Source organism: Microtus pennsylvanicus, chromosome 9, assembly GCF_037038515.1.
Source record: "Microtus pennsylvanicus isolate mMicPen1 chromosome 9, mMicPen1.hap1, whole genome shotgun sequence".
Lineage (NCBI taxonomy): Eukaryota > Metazoa > Chordata > Mammalia > Rodentia > Cricetidae > Microtus > Microtus pennsylvanicus.
The window spans coordinates 69,167,121-69,182,905 of NC_134587.1; the positions used below are offsets into that span (position 1 = coordinate 69,167,121).

The 15,785-nt window shown below is 40.9% G+C and overlaps 1 protein-coding gene across 1 annotated transcript in view; it reads left to right on the plus strand.

Annotated features, from left to right (window-relative positions):
• The first annotated feature begins 8,857 nt into the window (after positions 1-8,857).
• Positions 8,858-15,785, plus strand: part of Kcnu1 (potassium calcium-activated channel subfamily U member 1) — a 68,575-nt gene continuing 61,647 nt past the window's right edge. The window contains 4 exon segments of the mRNA XM_075984642.1: positions 8,858-9,004; positions 10,613-10,732; positions 13,492-13,553; positions 14,550-14,640. Of these exon segments, the coding sequence (XP_075840757.1) occupies positions 8,858-9,004; positions 10,613-10,732; positions 13,492-13,553; positions 14,550-14,640 (420 nt within the window).

Genomic DNA, 15,785 nt, shown 5'->3' on the forward strand with positions numbered 1-15,785 from the left:
GATATAGACTGTAACAGAGTCTCCCTCCTCCTCGCTCGCTCGCTGTGTGTGCGCGCGCGCGCGCACGTGCATGCGCGTGTGTGAGTCTACGTGGGCATGTTTGTGCCATGGCGCACTGGAGAGATGACAAGACAACTTGTGGGAAAGATTCTTTCCTTCCGTTTTGTGGTTGTAGGGATACATCCAACTCAGGCTTAGCAACAAGTGTCTTTACCCATGAGCCATTTCACTGACCCTACATTTGCTTTTAAAAAAAATGATTTGCAATAGAACATAGTACTTTAAAAAAAAATTTGGGATAGATCATTGATGAGTTACTTTTAAGGAAGAAGGCGAATCTCCTGTTTTGGCCTGAGGGCTTCACAGGGTTAAGAGTTCATGATGGCAGAGGAGAGAAATGGCAGCAAGCAGCAGGCATAGCGACTAGACCACGTGACAGAGAGCTGACATTCCTTACCAGAATCGCCAAGCACAGAGGGAACTCCTAGAAAGCTGCTTTACTTTTTACACATAAAGCCCGCCCCCAGTGACGTACTTCCTCCAGCAAAGCTTACCCCCCTGGGCCTCCCCAAATACCACACCAACTGGAAAACAAGTGTTCAGATCCCCTCAGATGATGGGGGACAAGTCTCGTTCAAACCATCCTAGGTCATACTTCTTGGGGAGTAAACTTTCTCTAAAAGATGGAATGTAGTGTGGGGTGCAGAAGCCGTGAGGGTAAATCGCCAATAGCCCTCAAAGTGCCAATAGGACCCAGATTGAGGGAACCCAATCAACAAAAAGGACTGGGTTCAGAGCATGGACCACTTAACAGTGGCTACATCACTGAAAAAAAAAAATTGCAGCCCTTAGCACTGCAACTGTTAATTGTCAATTCGCCTTCCTCAAGGAAGGGTAGGGCCTCATGCGCCGTTCCCTACCCGTAGTGAAATCGTGACAGGGCCCTACCTTGTGAAGCTACTGGGATTTTATGAGCGCCGTGGTCGTTCCATGAGCAGAAGAATGTGGGTGTCAGGGGTTCTAGGATTCGGGCTGAGTACTTAGCAGTTACCTTTTCTTAGCACTGGTCCTTGGAGCTTCCACATGAAGCCCTGCAGAAAGCAAGCTTCTCTGACAAAGGCTGAGAGTGGTGGAGTCTACTGCTCTAAACAGATAGGAAGGCAGTTTGAGCACATGTTAACTTAGCAAAATAACAGTAATATGTTCCCCCTTAGTGCTGTGGGATTCTGAGCAAAGAGATGGGACATTGACTTTTCTTCGCTCTTAATGATGCTAGCCGACTCAGCCAAACATCTCAGTTCAAAAAAACCAGGACTCCTGGAGACCCTTGGTGGAAACAGCCCCACCCCACCCCCATTGTTGAGCAATGGAGGGTTTCTCACGGATGTAGCAAGGTCACACATAAGCAGTTGGGCAGGGACTAAAGCACAGGGTGTTCGCTTTGTATCCACACACATACACATGCACACAAAATAATGTAAAACAAAAACCCTTAGAAGCCAAGATCCACATTTGTGTGACAGTATATGATGTTTGTCTTTCTGAGACTGCATTACTTAATAGACTACCTACAGTCCCGTATATTCTCCCGCTAACTGCATATTCTTTCTTTAGGGGTGATTAAAATTCCATTGTGTATATGCACCACATTTTTATTCTCATTCAACCGCTGATGGGCATCTATGGTGATTCTGTTTCCCCGCTCTTATGAATAGAGCCGCAGTGCACATGAACGCACAGGTATTCTGCTGTAGGATTGAGTGCTTTTGGGTCTGTGCCCAGAAACAGTATAGCTGAGACAGATGGTAATTTAGGTTTTGATAATCCTCCACACTAATCTCCATAATGGCTGCACCAGTTACACTCATACCAGCCATGAATTAATGTTTCTCCTTGCCCATGCCCTATTCAGAATGTGTTGTTGTTTTCTTAAGGATAGCCGTTTGCACTGGAGATGGGCTCTCACAGCAGGTTTAATTATAGCAGTTTTAAATTACATCTCTTTCATGGCTAATGATGTTGCCCTCCTTAAACATATTATCCAATCACGGATCTTCTTTTGAGAACTCTCTGTTCTGTCTCCTTAGCCTGTTTTTGTATTGTTTGTTTTCCTTCCTTTCTTCCTCCATCCCTTTCTTCTTTCCTTTTTAATTTGTTTAGACAGGTCTCACTGTTTAGCTCTGGTTGGTCTAGAACTCATCATGTAGACCAGGCTAGCCTTCTGTCTTTCAGGGACTGGGATAAAAAGTATGCAACACTATGTCAGGCTTGCTTTTTTACCTTCCTTCCTTCCTTCTTCATTCTTCCTTCCTTCCTTCCTTCCTTCTTTCTTTCTTGATACAAGGTCTTCGCCAGGGATGACCTTGATAACACTTCAGATGACCTCCCAAGTGTTAGAGTTACAAGCATATTCTACCGTGCCGGGTTGGTGTGGTGCTGGGGTTCAAAGCCAGGGCATTGTACGTGCTAGGCCAGCACTCTACCAATGGAGCCATACCGCTAGTTCCTCTTGCACATTTTAAAGTTACACTTATTTAGTGTGCCACAGGGCACACTTGGAAGTCAGAGGACATATTTTGGGAATCAGTTCTCTCCTTCCATCACGTGGGTGCGGGGTCTACAAGTCATTAGGCTTGGTGGCCAGTACCTTAGACCCACGCACTGGGCCTCCTAACCAGCCCTGTGATACAGTATGTACTGGTGGCAGAATACTAAGGAGAAAGATGGTTTAGTTGCCTGACAACATATTGTTGAAAATATTAAATGGTGAAAGTTAAGGAAATGAAAATAATATAATTACAACAACTTAAGCAGAAGCAGACTGACAAAATAATGTGGCTAAATATGTGACTTTATTTTCCAAATAAATTTTTCTCACACACACACACACAAGGCTTATTTAGAAAATAAATAAATATTTATTTATTTACTTTATTATATATATATATATATATTCATTCACATGTGGACACATACTTGATCATGGAAGCATATATGTTTATAATAAATGAATCAGAGGCCGTAGGTGTTGCGTGCTCTGACGCTGGAATTACAGGTGGTAGTGAGTCACCCAGTGTAACTGCTGGGAACCAATCTCAGGTCCTCTAAAAGAGCAGCAAGTGTCCTTAACCACTGAGCAATCCCTCTAGCTCTGCAAACAATTCACCGCCTCTCTCCTCTCTTTTCCTTCTCCATTCAGAAAAGGACTGCCATGGTACTGGCATCTTTTCTTTTTTAAATTAAATTAAATTTTAAATGATCTAACTATGTGATTGTGTCTGTATGTGTGTATGTGTGTGTGTGTGTGTGAGAGAGAGAGGTGGGGGGGCAATGGTGAAATGTAGAGGTCAGAGACTCTTAACTTGGGTCCTTGGGTATTGAACTCATTGTCTCAGCCCCACCTTACTACTTCCTGTCTCCTATCTGTCTATGTCCTCCAAACCTCTGTGGTTAATTTTGGTCACCCCGACTCCAAGCAAGATTTATTTGTCAGAACACAATCAAAATATCACAGAACAACTTATACATATTTAAATGATTCATTATCACACTCACCTACCATTTTATAGTTGTCCTGTGCGGATGTGTGTGCGTGTGTCGATGTGTGTCCAGAACACCCAGAATCTACTCTTCTACTCTCTCAGCAAGCATTTACAAATTTCAACATTAATAACAATCTTCATGCTGTGGCTTAGATATACATATTTACTATTTACCTACAACTTTTTTTTTTTTTTTTGGGTTTTTCGAGACAGGGTTTCTCTGTGGTTTTGGAGCCTGTCCTGGAACTAGCTCTTGTAGACCAGGCTGGTCTCGAACTCACAGAGATCCGCCTGCCTCTGCCTCCCAAATGCTGGGATTAAAGGCGTGCGCCACCACCGCCCGGCTACCTACAACTTTTTAAAAGCATAAATAAAATTCAAATCTTTAAGAATTTCTTTTTTTCTGAAGTTCTAGAGACTGTGCTGTGGTCTCAGAAAGATACAGGACTAGTATTGAGATCATTGGATGAATCTCATCAAAAACAAAATTTGAAGTTCTTTGACTAAACAAGTCAATTGAAATGGGTAGACAGCAACTCACAATTCTAGAGAATATAATTCCTATTCTACTCACAGATAAAATAATGGAGTCTAGAATCCCCATCTACTGACTACCCTTGGTAGGCCCTACCATGTTTTAGCAGTTAAGTGCAGTCTTGGTTTCACCAAAGTGGTTGGAGGACTCTTTCTTTTGACAACTCTCAACTCCACCCTTCTCCTTCCCATCATCCTTAGTTTGGCCACACACATCCTTCACATAGGTTTCTGGTCCCTCAAATTTCTCTTTGACTTTCCCAGCCAGTCCTAAGATGATGTAATACAAGGAAGTGTACCTCCTGGAACTGTTGCCAGGTGACCGTGACATCATAGAATAGCCCAACATTGTGGTCTCAAGATGTTTCACACATAAGCGATTTAGATGAGAAAGGATTGGAGGAAATGGCCTGCACAACCGAAATCCAAGCAGCATTTATTCTCTCCTCCTTCATGACTTTCGTCGGAGGACTTACAATTTTACTCGCTTTCAGATTAATCTTGAACTTCTCAAAAAAAAGTCAAACCTTCAGGGGTACAGGAATAATCTTGGTCAGTTTCCTTGCTGGGACATCTGTGTGTAAAGATTGAAGCTAAGTTTGGCATATGTCTCTGTTTAGCAAGCAGTTCAGGCCTTCCTTAATTTTTTTCAGACTAATGAGCCCGATGTTACATAAAGGGCCGGAAGCAGGGCCCAAGACCACCAATAGAAAGCTTGGTGAGCCTGGAAGATGATGAATGTACTAGAGTCTCTGTTCTGAAATAACTTGCGTAAACATTAACAGTTGAGGCCAAATGTGGTACTTTATGGGTTAATCCCCTCACTTGGACAGAAGCATTGCTGTGAGTTTGGGGTCAGCCTAGGCTACATGAGACCCTGTTTCAAAGAGAGACTTTTGTTAACTACTATAAGGGAGTTACAGAGGCACAAGACATCAACTCAACCTTATTTTTTCAATATCCTTCATGCATGATTCATATGTGTCTGTATGTGTACACTTAATTGCTTTATGTGTTTATGTGTGCCAGCCACAAACACCTAGATATTTTTGTAGCTTAACTTGCTTGCAAATGTCGATGTTGGGAAATGATAGTAGGAACAAGTGATGCTTTATAAAGATGACATATTAATAGTTTGAAATACCTCTCTTCAATTCCACATGACTGTTGTGGTTTTTTGTTTGTTTGTTTTGAGACACAGTCTAACATTGTAGCCCTGGGTGGCCTAGAACTTGCTATGTAAGCCAGGCTGGCTTTTAACTCATCTGCCTTTGCCTCCTTTATGCTGGGATTAAAGGCATGTGCCATCACAATCAGCTCAATGGAAGACTTTTATCAAACCCTCTGTTGTTTGTTTTCATTTTTAATTCTTTTTTTAAGAGTCCAGTCAAGAGACGCAAGTACTTTTATTTTATTTTTTTAATATTTATTTATTTATTATGTATACAATATTCTGTCTGTATGCCTGAAGGCCAGAAGAGGGCACCAGACCTCTTTACAGATGGTTGTGAGCCACCATGTGGTTGCTGGGAATTGAACTCAGGACCTTTCGAAGAGCAGGCAATGCTCTTAACCACTGAGCCATCTCTCCAGCCCCCTTCATTTTTAATTCTTAAACTTTGTTTCTTCCTAGAATAGATTATAGTAGCTTTTTGTAATACAATGCATTTTATGTGTGCATCATAACTAAAATGCAAATTTTGCTTAAATATATCTCTTGATGTTAAGGTGGCATAAAGTAACATAGTTTGAAATGAGTGTAAAGTGTTAAAGTTATTAGTAATATGGATTTTATATTTTTGTATTTGATAATATCTAGTATTGAAGTTTAAAGATTTTATTGATAAGCCATTTTACTCTGCAATTGTTCCTACTTTATAGTCTTTAAACAGGGCTGGAAGGCTGGCTCAGGGGTTAAGAGCACTGAGTACTCTTCCAAAGGACCTGGGTTCAATTTCCAGCACCCACAAGATCACTCACAGCTATCTGTATTTCCAGTTCCAATGAATCTGATGCCTCCATCTGGTTTTTCTGGGCACCAGGACATAGATGGTGCACAGATATTACATTCAGACAAACCACCCATATATAAGATACAGGACTAGTATTGAGATCATTGGATGAATCTCATCAAAAACAAAATTTGAAGTTCTTTGACTAAACAAGTCAATTGAAATGGGTAGACAGCAACTCACAATTCTAGAGAATATAATTCCTATTCTACTCACAGATAAAATAATGGAGTCTAGAATCCCCATCTACTGACTACCCTTGGTAGGCCCTACCATGTTTTAGCAGTTAAGTGCAGTCTTGGTTTCACCAAAGTGGTTGGAGGACTCTTTCTTTTGACAACTCTCAACTCCACCCTTCTCCTTCCCATCATCCTTAGTTTGGCCACACACATCCTTCACATAGGTTTCTGGTCCCTCAAACTTCTCTTTGACTTTCCCAGCCAGTCCTAAGATGATGCAATACGAGGAAGTGTACCTCCTGGAACTGTTGCCAGGTGACCGTGACATCATAGAATAGCCCAACATTGTGGTCTCAAGATGTTTCACACATAAGCGATTTAGATGAGAAAGGATTGGAGGAAATGGCCTGCACAACCGAAATCCAAGCAGCATTTATTCTCTCCTCCTTCATGACTTTCGTCGGGGGACTTATAATTTTACTCGCTTTCAGATTAATCTTGAACTTCTCAAAAAAATGTCAAACCTTCAGGGGTACAGGAATAATCTTGGTCAGTTTCCTTGCTGGGACATCTGTGTGTAAAGATTGAAGCTAAGTTTGGCATATGTCTCTGTTTAGCAAGCAGTTCAGGCCTTCCTTAATTTTTTTCAGACTAATGAGCCCGATGTTACATAAAGGGCCGGAAGCAGGACCCAAGACCACCAATAGAAAGCTTGGTGAGCCTGGAAGATGATGAATGTACTAGAGTCTCTGTTCTGAAATAACTTGCGTAAACATTAACAGTTGAGGCCAAATGTGGTACTTTATGGGTTAATCCCCTCACTTGGACAGAAGCATTGCTGTGAGTTTGGGGTCAGCCTAGGCTACATGAGACCCTGTTTCAAAGAGAGACTTTTGTTAACTACTATAAGGGAGCTACAGAGGCACAAGACATCAACTCAACCTTATTTTTTCAATATCCTTCATGCATGATTCATATGTGTCTGTATGTGTACACTTAATTGCTTTATGTGTTTATGTGTGCCAGCCACAAACACCTAGATATTTTTGTAGCTTAACTTGCTTGCAAATGTCGATGTTGGGAAATGATAGTAGGAACAAGTGATGCTTTATAAAGATGACATATTAATAGTTTGAAATACCTCTCTTCAATTCCACATGACTGTTGTGGTTTTTTGTTTGTTTGTTTTGAGACACAGTCTAACATTGTAGCCCTGGGTGGCCTAGAACTTGCTATGTAAGCCAGGCTGGCTTTTAACTCATCTGCCTTTGCCTCCTTTATGCTGGGATTAAAGGCATGTGCCATCACAATCAGCTCAATGGAAGACTTTTATCAAACCCTCTGTTGTTTGTTTTCATTTTTAATTCTTTTTTTAAGAGTCCAGTCAAGAGACGCAAGTACTTTTATTTTATTTTTTTAATATTTATTTATTTATTATGTATACAATATTCTGTCTGTATGCCTGAAGGCCAGAAGAGGGCACCAGACCTCTTTACAGATGGTTGTGAGCCACCATGTGGTTGCTGGGAATTGAACTCAGGACCTTTCGAAGAGCAGGCAATGCTCTTAACCACTGAGCCATCTCTCCAGCCCCCTTCATTTTTAATTCTTAAACTTTGTTTCTTCCTAGAATAGATTATAGTAGCTTTTTGTAATACAATGCATTTTATGTGTGCATCATAACTAAAATGCAAATTTTGCTTAAATATATCTCTTGATGTTAAGGTGGCATAAAGTAACATAGTTTGAAATGAGTGTAAAGTGTTAAAGTTATTAGTAATATGGATTTTATATTTTTGTATTTGATAATATCTAGTATTGAAGTTTAAAGATTTTATTGATAAGCCATTTTACTCTGCAATTGTTCCTACTTTATAGTCTTTAAACAGGGCTGGAAGGCTGGCTCAGGGGTTAAGAGCACTGAGTACTCTTCCAAAGGACCTGGGTTCAATTTCCAGCACCCACAAGATCACTCACAGCTATCTGTATTTCCAGTTCCAATGAATCTGATGCCTCCATCTGGTTTTTCTGGGCACCAGGACATAGATGGTGCACAGATATTACATTCAGACAAACCACCCATATATAAGATACAGGACTAGTATTGAGATCATTGGATGAATCTCATCAAAAACAAAATTTGAAGTTCTTTGACTAAACAAGTCAATTGAAATGGGTAGACAGCAACTCACAATTCTAGAGAATATAATTCCTATTCTACTCACAGATAAAATAATGGAGTCTAGAATCCCCATCTACTGACTACCCTTGGTAGGCCCTACCATGTTTTAGCAGTTAAGTGCAGTCTTGGTTTCACCAAAGTGGTTGGAGGACTCTTTCTTTTGACAACTCTCAACTCCACCCTTCTCCTTCCCATCATCCTTAGTTTGGCCACACACATCCTTCACATAGGTTTCTGGTCCCTCAAACTTCTCTTTGACTTTCCCAGCCAGTCCTAAGATGATGCAATACGAGGAAGTGTACCTCCTGGAACTGTTGCCAGGTGACCGTGACATCATAGAATAGCCCAACATTGTGGTCTCAAGATGTTTCACACATAAGCGATTTAGATGAGAAAGGATTGGAGGAAATGGCCTGCACAACCGAAATCCAAGCAGCATTTATTCTCTCCTCCTTCATGACTTTCGTCGGGGGACTTATAATTTTACTCGCTTTCAGATTAATCTTGAACTTCTCAAAAAAATGTCAAACCTTCAGGGGTACAGGAATAATCTTGGTCAGTTTCCTTGCTGGGACATCTGTGTGTAAAGATTGAAGCTAAGTTTGGCATATGTCTCTGTTTAGCAAGCAGTTCAGGCCTTCCTTAATTTTTTTCAGACTAATGAGCCCGATGTTACATAAAGGGCCGGAAGCAGGGCCCAAGACCACCAATAGAAAGCTTGGTGAGCCTGGAAGATGATGAATGTACTAGAGTCTCTGTTCTGAAATAACTTGCGTAAACATTAACAGTTGAGGCCAAATGTGGTACTTTATGGGTTAATCCCCTCACTTGGACAGAAGCATTGCTGTGAGTTTGGGGTCAGCCTAGGCTACATGAGACCCTGTTTCAAAGAGAGACTTTTGTTAACTACTATAAGGGAGCTACAGAGGCACAAGACATCAACTCAACCTTATTTTTTCAATATCCTTCATGCATGATTCATATGTGTCTGTATGTGTACACTTAATTGCTTTATGTGTTTATGTGTGCCAGCCACAAACACCTAGATATTTTTGTAGCTTAACTTGCTTGCAAATGTCGATGTTGGGAAATGATAGTAGGAACAAGTGATGCTTTATAAAGATGACATATTAATAGTTTGAAATACCTCTCTTCAATTCCACATGACTGTTGTGGTTTTTTGTTTGTTTGTTTTGAGACACAGTCTAACATTGTAGCCCTGGGTGGCCTAGAACTTGCTATGTAAGCCAGGCTGGCTTTTAACTCATCTGCCTTTGCCTCCTTTATGCTGGGATTAAAGGCATGTGCCATCACAATCAGCTCAATGGAAGACTTTTATCAAACCCTCTGTTGTTTGTTTTCATTTTTAATTCTTAAACTTTGTTTCTTCCTAGAATAGATTATAGTAGCTTTTTGTAATACAATGCATTTTATGTGTGCATCATAACTAAAATGCAAATTTTGCTTAAATATATCTCTTGATGTTAAGGTGGCATAAAGTAACATAGTTTGAAATGAGTGTAATGTGTTAAAGTTATTAGTAATATGGATTTTATATTTTTGTATTTGATAATATCTAGTATTGAAGTTTAAAGATTTTATTGATAAGCCATTTTACTCTGCAATTGTTTCTACTTTATAGTCTTTAAACAGGGCTGGAAGGCTGGCTCAGGGGTTAAGAGCACTGAGTACTCTTCCAAAGGACCTGGGTTCAATTTCCAGCACCCACAAGATCACTCACAGCTATTTGTATTTCCAGTTCCAAGGAATCTGATGCCTTCATCTGGTTTTTCTGGGCACCGGGACATAGATGGTGCACAGATATTACATTCAGACAAACCACCCATATACATAAATAAAAATAAATGAAACTTTGAAGACAAGACTTTAAAAAATGCTATAAAATTATCAGGGAAAGAATTCTGATATTCTGTAGATTAATGGGTATGGTTAATATGGTCTCTGTGTGTGTGTGTGTGTGTAGCATTAGCCATCTCTTTAGTTGACTGCTCCAGGAAATGTTTAGTCTTCATTGTGTTCATTTCCTGGGTTGGGTAAGGTAAAATGATTTCTGACTAATACCATGAAGAGCCACCTCAACCTAAAGAGGACTCCTTCCTCTTGAACTGCAGCTCATTGGCCATTCCTTTTTCTTGCTCACAGGAATTATTCTCACTCAGGAGGATTGAGCATAATCCTTTAAGAAGACTTTACTTTCAAAGAGTATTTCATAATCGTATAGAATTGTTGCTTTCCGCCCAGACCGTCGTGGGGCAAGTGTTGGTGAGTTCACTTCCACTCTTCTTGTACTAGTGAATTGTAGTGAACATGATCATAGTCCCCTCTGTGCTTTGATCACACAGATAGGTGTGATCTTCCATGGTGATCTTCACTACATTCAGGCAATGTGTATAGGGCTCTCTAGCCATCGTTCTGCTTCGTTTTTCTCTAAGTGAGCAAACTTACTTAGATTTTGTGTTTATTATTGGCTTCTCCACTAGAAGGAAAGCTTTATTAGTACAGAGCCGTGTACATAGATATTTTTTGCTTCTTTTTCAAAAATCAGGTGTTGAAGATGCATGGATTGATATCTGGGTCTTCTATTCGGTTCCATTGGTTCTCCTGTGTGTTCTTATTCCAATACCAGGCTGTTTTAAGTACTCTGGCTCTGTAGTAGAGTTTGAAGTCAGGGATTGTGATGCCTCCAGAAGTTCTTTTATTGTACAGGATTGTTTTGGCTATCCTGGGTTTTTTGCTTTTCCATATGAAGTTGAGTACCGTTCTTTTGAGGTCTTTGAAGAATTTTGCTGTGATTTTGATGGGCATTGTGTGGAATCTGTAGATTGTTTTTGGTAAGATTGTTGAGGCAAGATCTTTACAGTGTGTCCCGGGCTATCCTAGATCTCTGTATATAGATTTAGCTAGACTTGAACTCTTAGCAATCTACCCCCCTCTACCTCCCAAGTGATTAAAAATGTGTGCCACCAAGCCCTTCTTCAATTTTTATTTATATGTCACAAATGTGAGGTGGCCACAGATACCAGAAGAGGTGGTTGGAGCCTCTGGAGCTGGAGTTACAAGTGGCTGTAAGCTGCCTGAATGGTGCTGGAAATCCAACTTGAGTCCTGTGAAAAAGTAACAAGTACTCTTAACTGCCAAGCCATCTCTCTAAACTGAATGGTGAGTTCCTGGACAGCCAGGGCTATGTAGTGGCACCCTGTCTCAAAGAGTCAAGAACAAAACAAGACAGGATTGTATGTCCTGGAGCTCCCTATGTAGACCAGTCTGTCTTTGAACAATTGAGACAGAGTCGACTGTCCTGTGTAGATCAGCCAATAGCTTTTGGGTGTACTAGACTTAGGGGTGTGATCTTCTGTCTGTGAAGGTAAAGGCTTTTAAGAGAGAGGAGGAGCTCACTCGTTCTCTCGTGTCATGGCTGGAGATCTGATTGTAGCTTCCAGGGCTCACAGAGCAGAGGACCACAGCAGTTCTCTACCTTGTTGTTCGTGAGTGTTCCCCAATAAATATTTGATACCCCCCTTTATCTTGGGCTCTCAGGTATTCACTTACACATGTCGACACCCATTGTTGTTTATTTTAGGCATACTTAAGCACAGCACAGTTTGGAGAAAACTGTTCTGGTGATGATGAACTGAATCCCATGTACGCAATAAAAAAATAGATATCAATTACCTTGAGGCACAATGTCAGTCAAATGCAGATCAGAAGTGGCTATGTGACAACTCTTTGTAGCTGGGCAGTGTCTCAATATTCCAGGTTCCCTGGTGCTTCTCTAGGAGCCCAAAGACCTCTCTGCCTCCTACTGAGCAGCCACAATGAGCCTAGCTAGCAATAAAGTAAAACTACCCATTAATACAGACACAAACGGTTAGGAGAAAAGAACATAGGAGGCCTACCCAAGCAATATCTGAGCTGGAAGGGAGTGAAAATTTCATTGTAAATAAAATTCTGAATTTGATCATTAAAACTACATTGACTAAACATTGAAAATCTGTTTTTCAAGACAGGGTCTCACCAAGTACTCCTGACTAGCCTCTCAGTAGACCAGGCTGGCCTCAAACTCACAGAGATCCACCTCCCACTGTCTTTTGAGTCCTGGGATTAAACTTGTAAACCACCATACCAGACACAAACCTGGTGGTTCGGAAATTAGAAATTATCAGACGGATTCGTAATTATCTAAGGCTGAACTGAGGAAGACCACAGAGGCTTTGAGTAAGCAGCTTCCCGGCTGTGTGCCACTGAATGGGTGTTCTTCACGTACCAGACAGACTGGCATAGTAAAAACACTGTCTTCTCACAGAACAGTTTCCCAGGTAGGGAAATGTCCCTATGGACACATCATGGGCCAGTCAAGTCCAAGACTGTTATTTATTAGCCCTCATTTCTATCATGAAATGGAGCACGCGATCCATGCTTAATACTCAGTAAGCATTTGCTAAACTCTAGGAGAAGCAGGAAGCTTACCTTGCTTATTCTGAAGCATGTGAGAGTTAAAGTGATGTAAATGGGTGTACACTGACTTAGTGTAAAGTGATGTAAATGGGTGTACACTGACTTAGTGTAAAGCTCCATCCACTTTTTTTCAGTGAATGAATGACTGAATGAGTGAACTGTGGCACAAATGGATGCTGAATGTAGTGCTACACATCCATGGATGAGCTAAGGGAAAACCCATTTCCTCCTCCCCTTCCCTGTACACAGTAATAAAAATACACAATATTTACTTCGCGTAAAATAGAAAACACAGGGGCTGGAAAGATGGCTCATTGCTTAAGAGCACTGGCTGCTCTTCCAGAGGTCCTGAGTTCAATTCCCAGCAACCACATAGTGGCTCACAACCATCTGTAATGAGATCTGGTGCCCTCCTCTGGCGTGCGGGCATACATGGAGGCAGAATGTTGTATACATAATAAATAAATAAATCCCTTTAGAAAAACAAATAGAAAACACAATTGTGTGGGCTTATTTTTTCCATGTCAATAAAATAGTATTTTGTCCCTGTCCTTTTCTGTTTTTAGGCAATCCTTGTCTTTGTACTAAGCATCGGCTCTCTCATAATCTATTTCATCAATTCAAGAGAGTGAGTAGAAACCACAGTCATTCTTGTCCGCTTTATCAGTAACTTAATTGCCTTAGAATTTCTCTTCAGGGATGTCAGTTTTGCTTACACGTGCACGGGTGCATCCCCACAACTCCTCCCCACCCCCACCCTCCGCAGAAGCTAATCAAAATGGCAGCCATGTAGCTGCCCCCCAGTGAGCACTAACTCCATATCTGTGATAAGAGCTTGCAATTTGCCCTGAGTTTTGCCACCTCCATTGCTAGTGTTGAGGTGGGATGGACAGCTGTGCTCTGGGGACTCTGAACTTGCAACTGTCACTTTGAATTCCTCAGGAGTTGAGAAAGAAGTCCTGGGGTATTTCAGAGTCCCTCATGCTTCAGAGACTTCAACCCTGAAGCCATTCTTTGAAGTCACTCTCTTCTTATATCTCTCAAGGCTAGAATGATATTTTTAAAGAACTAAACCAAGTCTAATTTAAACTTCATGCCAAGTCTCTGAGATTTATATCAAATATCCAGCTGGGGTAAAAATAAGGATCACAGGCTACAAAAGCCAACCTACTTTAGAAAATTCAGGGAAATGGTAGTCTTTGCTTTGTAAATTTCTCTCACATCTTTTAGGATATATCTTTAAATTTGTTTCAGATCCATTCATTTTATCTAGAGTAGCCTTATCTCAAAGGGGTAGCTAAAGAAGCTGAAAACTTTTGACGAGATGGTTTTTCAACCACAAAGGACCACATAATTTCCCAGGCTCTGAATCCCTGCTTACAAAATTGAAACAGAACCAATAAGCTCTGTAATAGGCCACGCTCCTACTGTGCATCGTCTAGTGGATTCACTTATTCCATAGTTCCACTCTCAAAGGGGAAATAGTTCCATTCACATGTGAACAAGCATCTTGAATGGATAGCTCACGCTGGATATGTACATTGCCTACCCTGCCTTTATCTCTGCTCTGTAGACATAGGTTTTAAAATGTTCATCTTTGCAAAATGTTCCCGTTTCTTTCCAGCCCCGTTCGAGAGTGTTCTTCACATCAAGACAAAACCATCCCTGTTGATTTGAGTTTCAATGTTTTCTTTACTTTTCATTTTGGGTTGAGGGTAAGTATCTAGATAAAATGATAAGTTATCTCCCCCACCCCCACCGACACATACACAAATAGAAGCAATGTAAAGAGACCAGCTTGTTCCTCGGTTATTAAATCTATCTCAGTTCTCAGGCTTTAAAGGTAGACCCTAAGTTGCTAAATACTTAATGAGACCAAAAGCCTACATCTTCTGGGCTTGAACATGTAAGCCAGGTCCAGAGTTCCAGCACAACTGAGCGTGACCCCGCTGTTAAACAGCATGTCTGCAGTCCTTACTGGCTTCTTGCCTCCCATGGGGCAGCTTTTCTAACAGTCAGAAGCAAGTAGACCGTGAATGTCTTTGTTAGACTAGTGGCATGTGCACCTTCTTATATGTATATTTTTGATTTGTTTTTCAAGTGTTTTTCTTTTTTAAGTTCTACTTATCTTATGTGTGTGCATGTTATGTCTGCATGTTTGTCTGTGCACCACTTGCCCATGGTGCCCACAGAGGCCAGAAGAGGGCATGCGATTCTGTGGAACTGGTTACGGGTGGTTCTGAGTCACCATGTGGGTGTCAGGAACTGAACCTGGGTCCTCTGCAAGAGCAACAAGTGCTTTGAAACACTGAGCCATATCTCCAGATCAGAATTTAATGTTCTAAATCTAAATTCAGAAGGTCAGAAAACACAATGACCAGGCAAGCTTTTTCATTGGCAACTGACCTAAACCATATATCATTACTGATCACAAATAAGCTCTATGTATATGACATACACACAGAGATATGTAAAATGAGATATGCACATATATAGAATTTTATCTTATACTAACACACACACACATATATTGTATATATAGACATATCAGAAAGCTCTAGGGGCAGTTGAAAGCTCAAAGTGTTTAAGAGTGAGAGTTAGGGCCTGCTAAGTAAAATAATTATATATATGTTCATTAATAAAACACACATTAGAAGTATGATTCCTCTCTCCCTCTCACTGTTGTTTTGTTTTGGTTGGTTGTTTTTGAGACAGGTCACACTGTATAGCTCTAGCTGGCCAGGAACTCTCATTGTAGACCAGGCTGGCCTCAAACTCATGGAGACCCACCTACCTCTGCCTCCTGAGTGCTGGGACTAAAGTTATGTATCACCATGCTCAGACCAAGGTCCAATCTTTT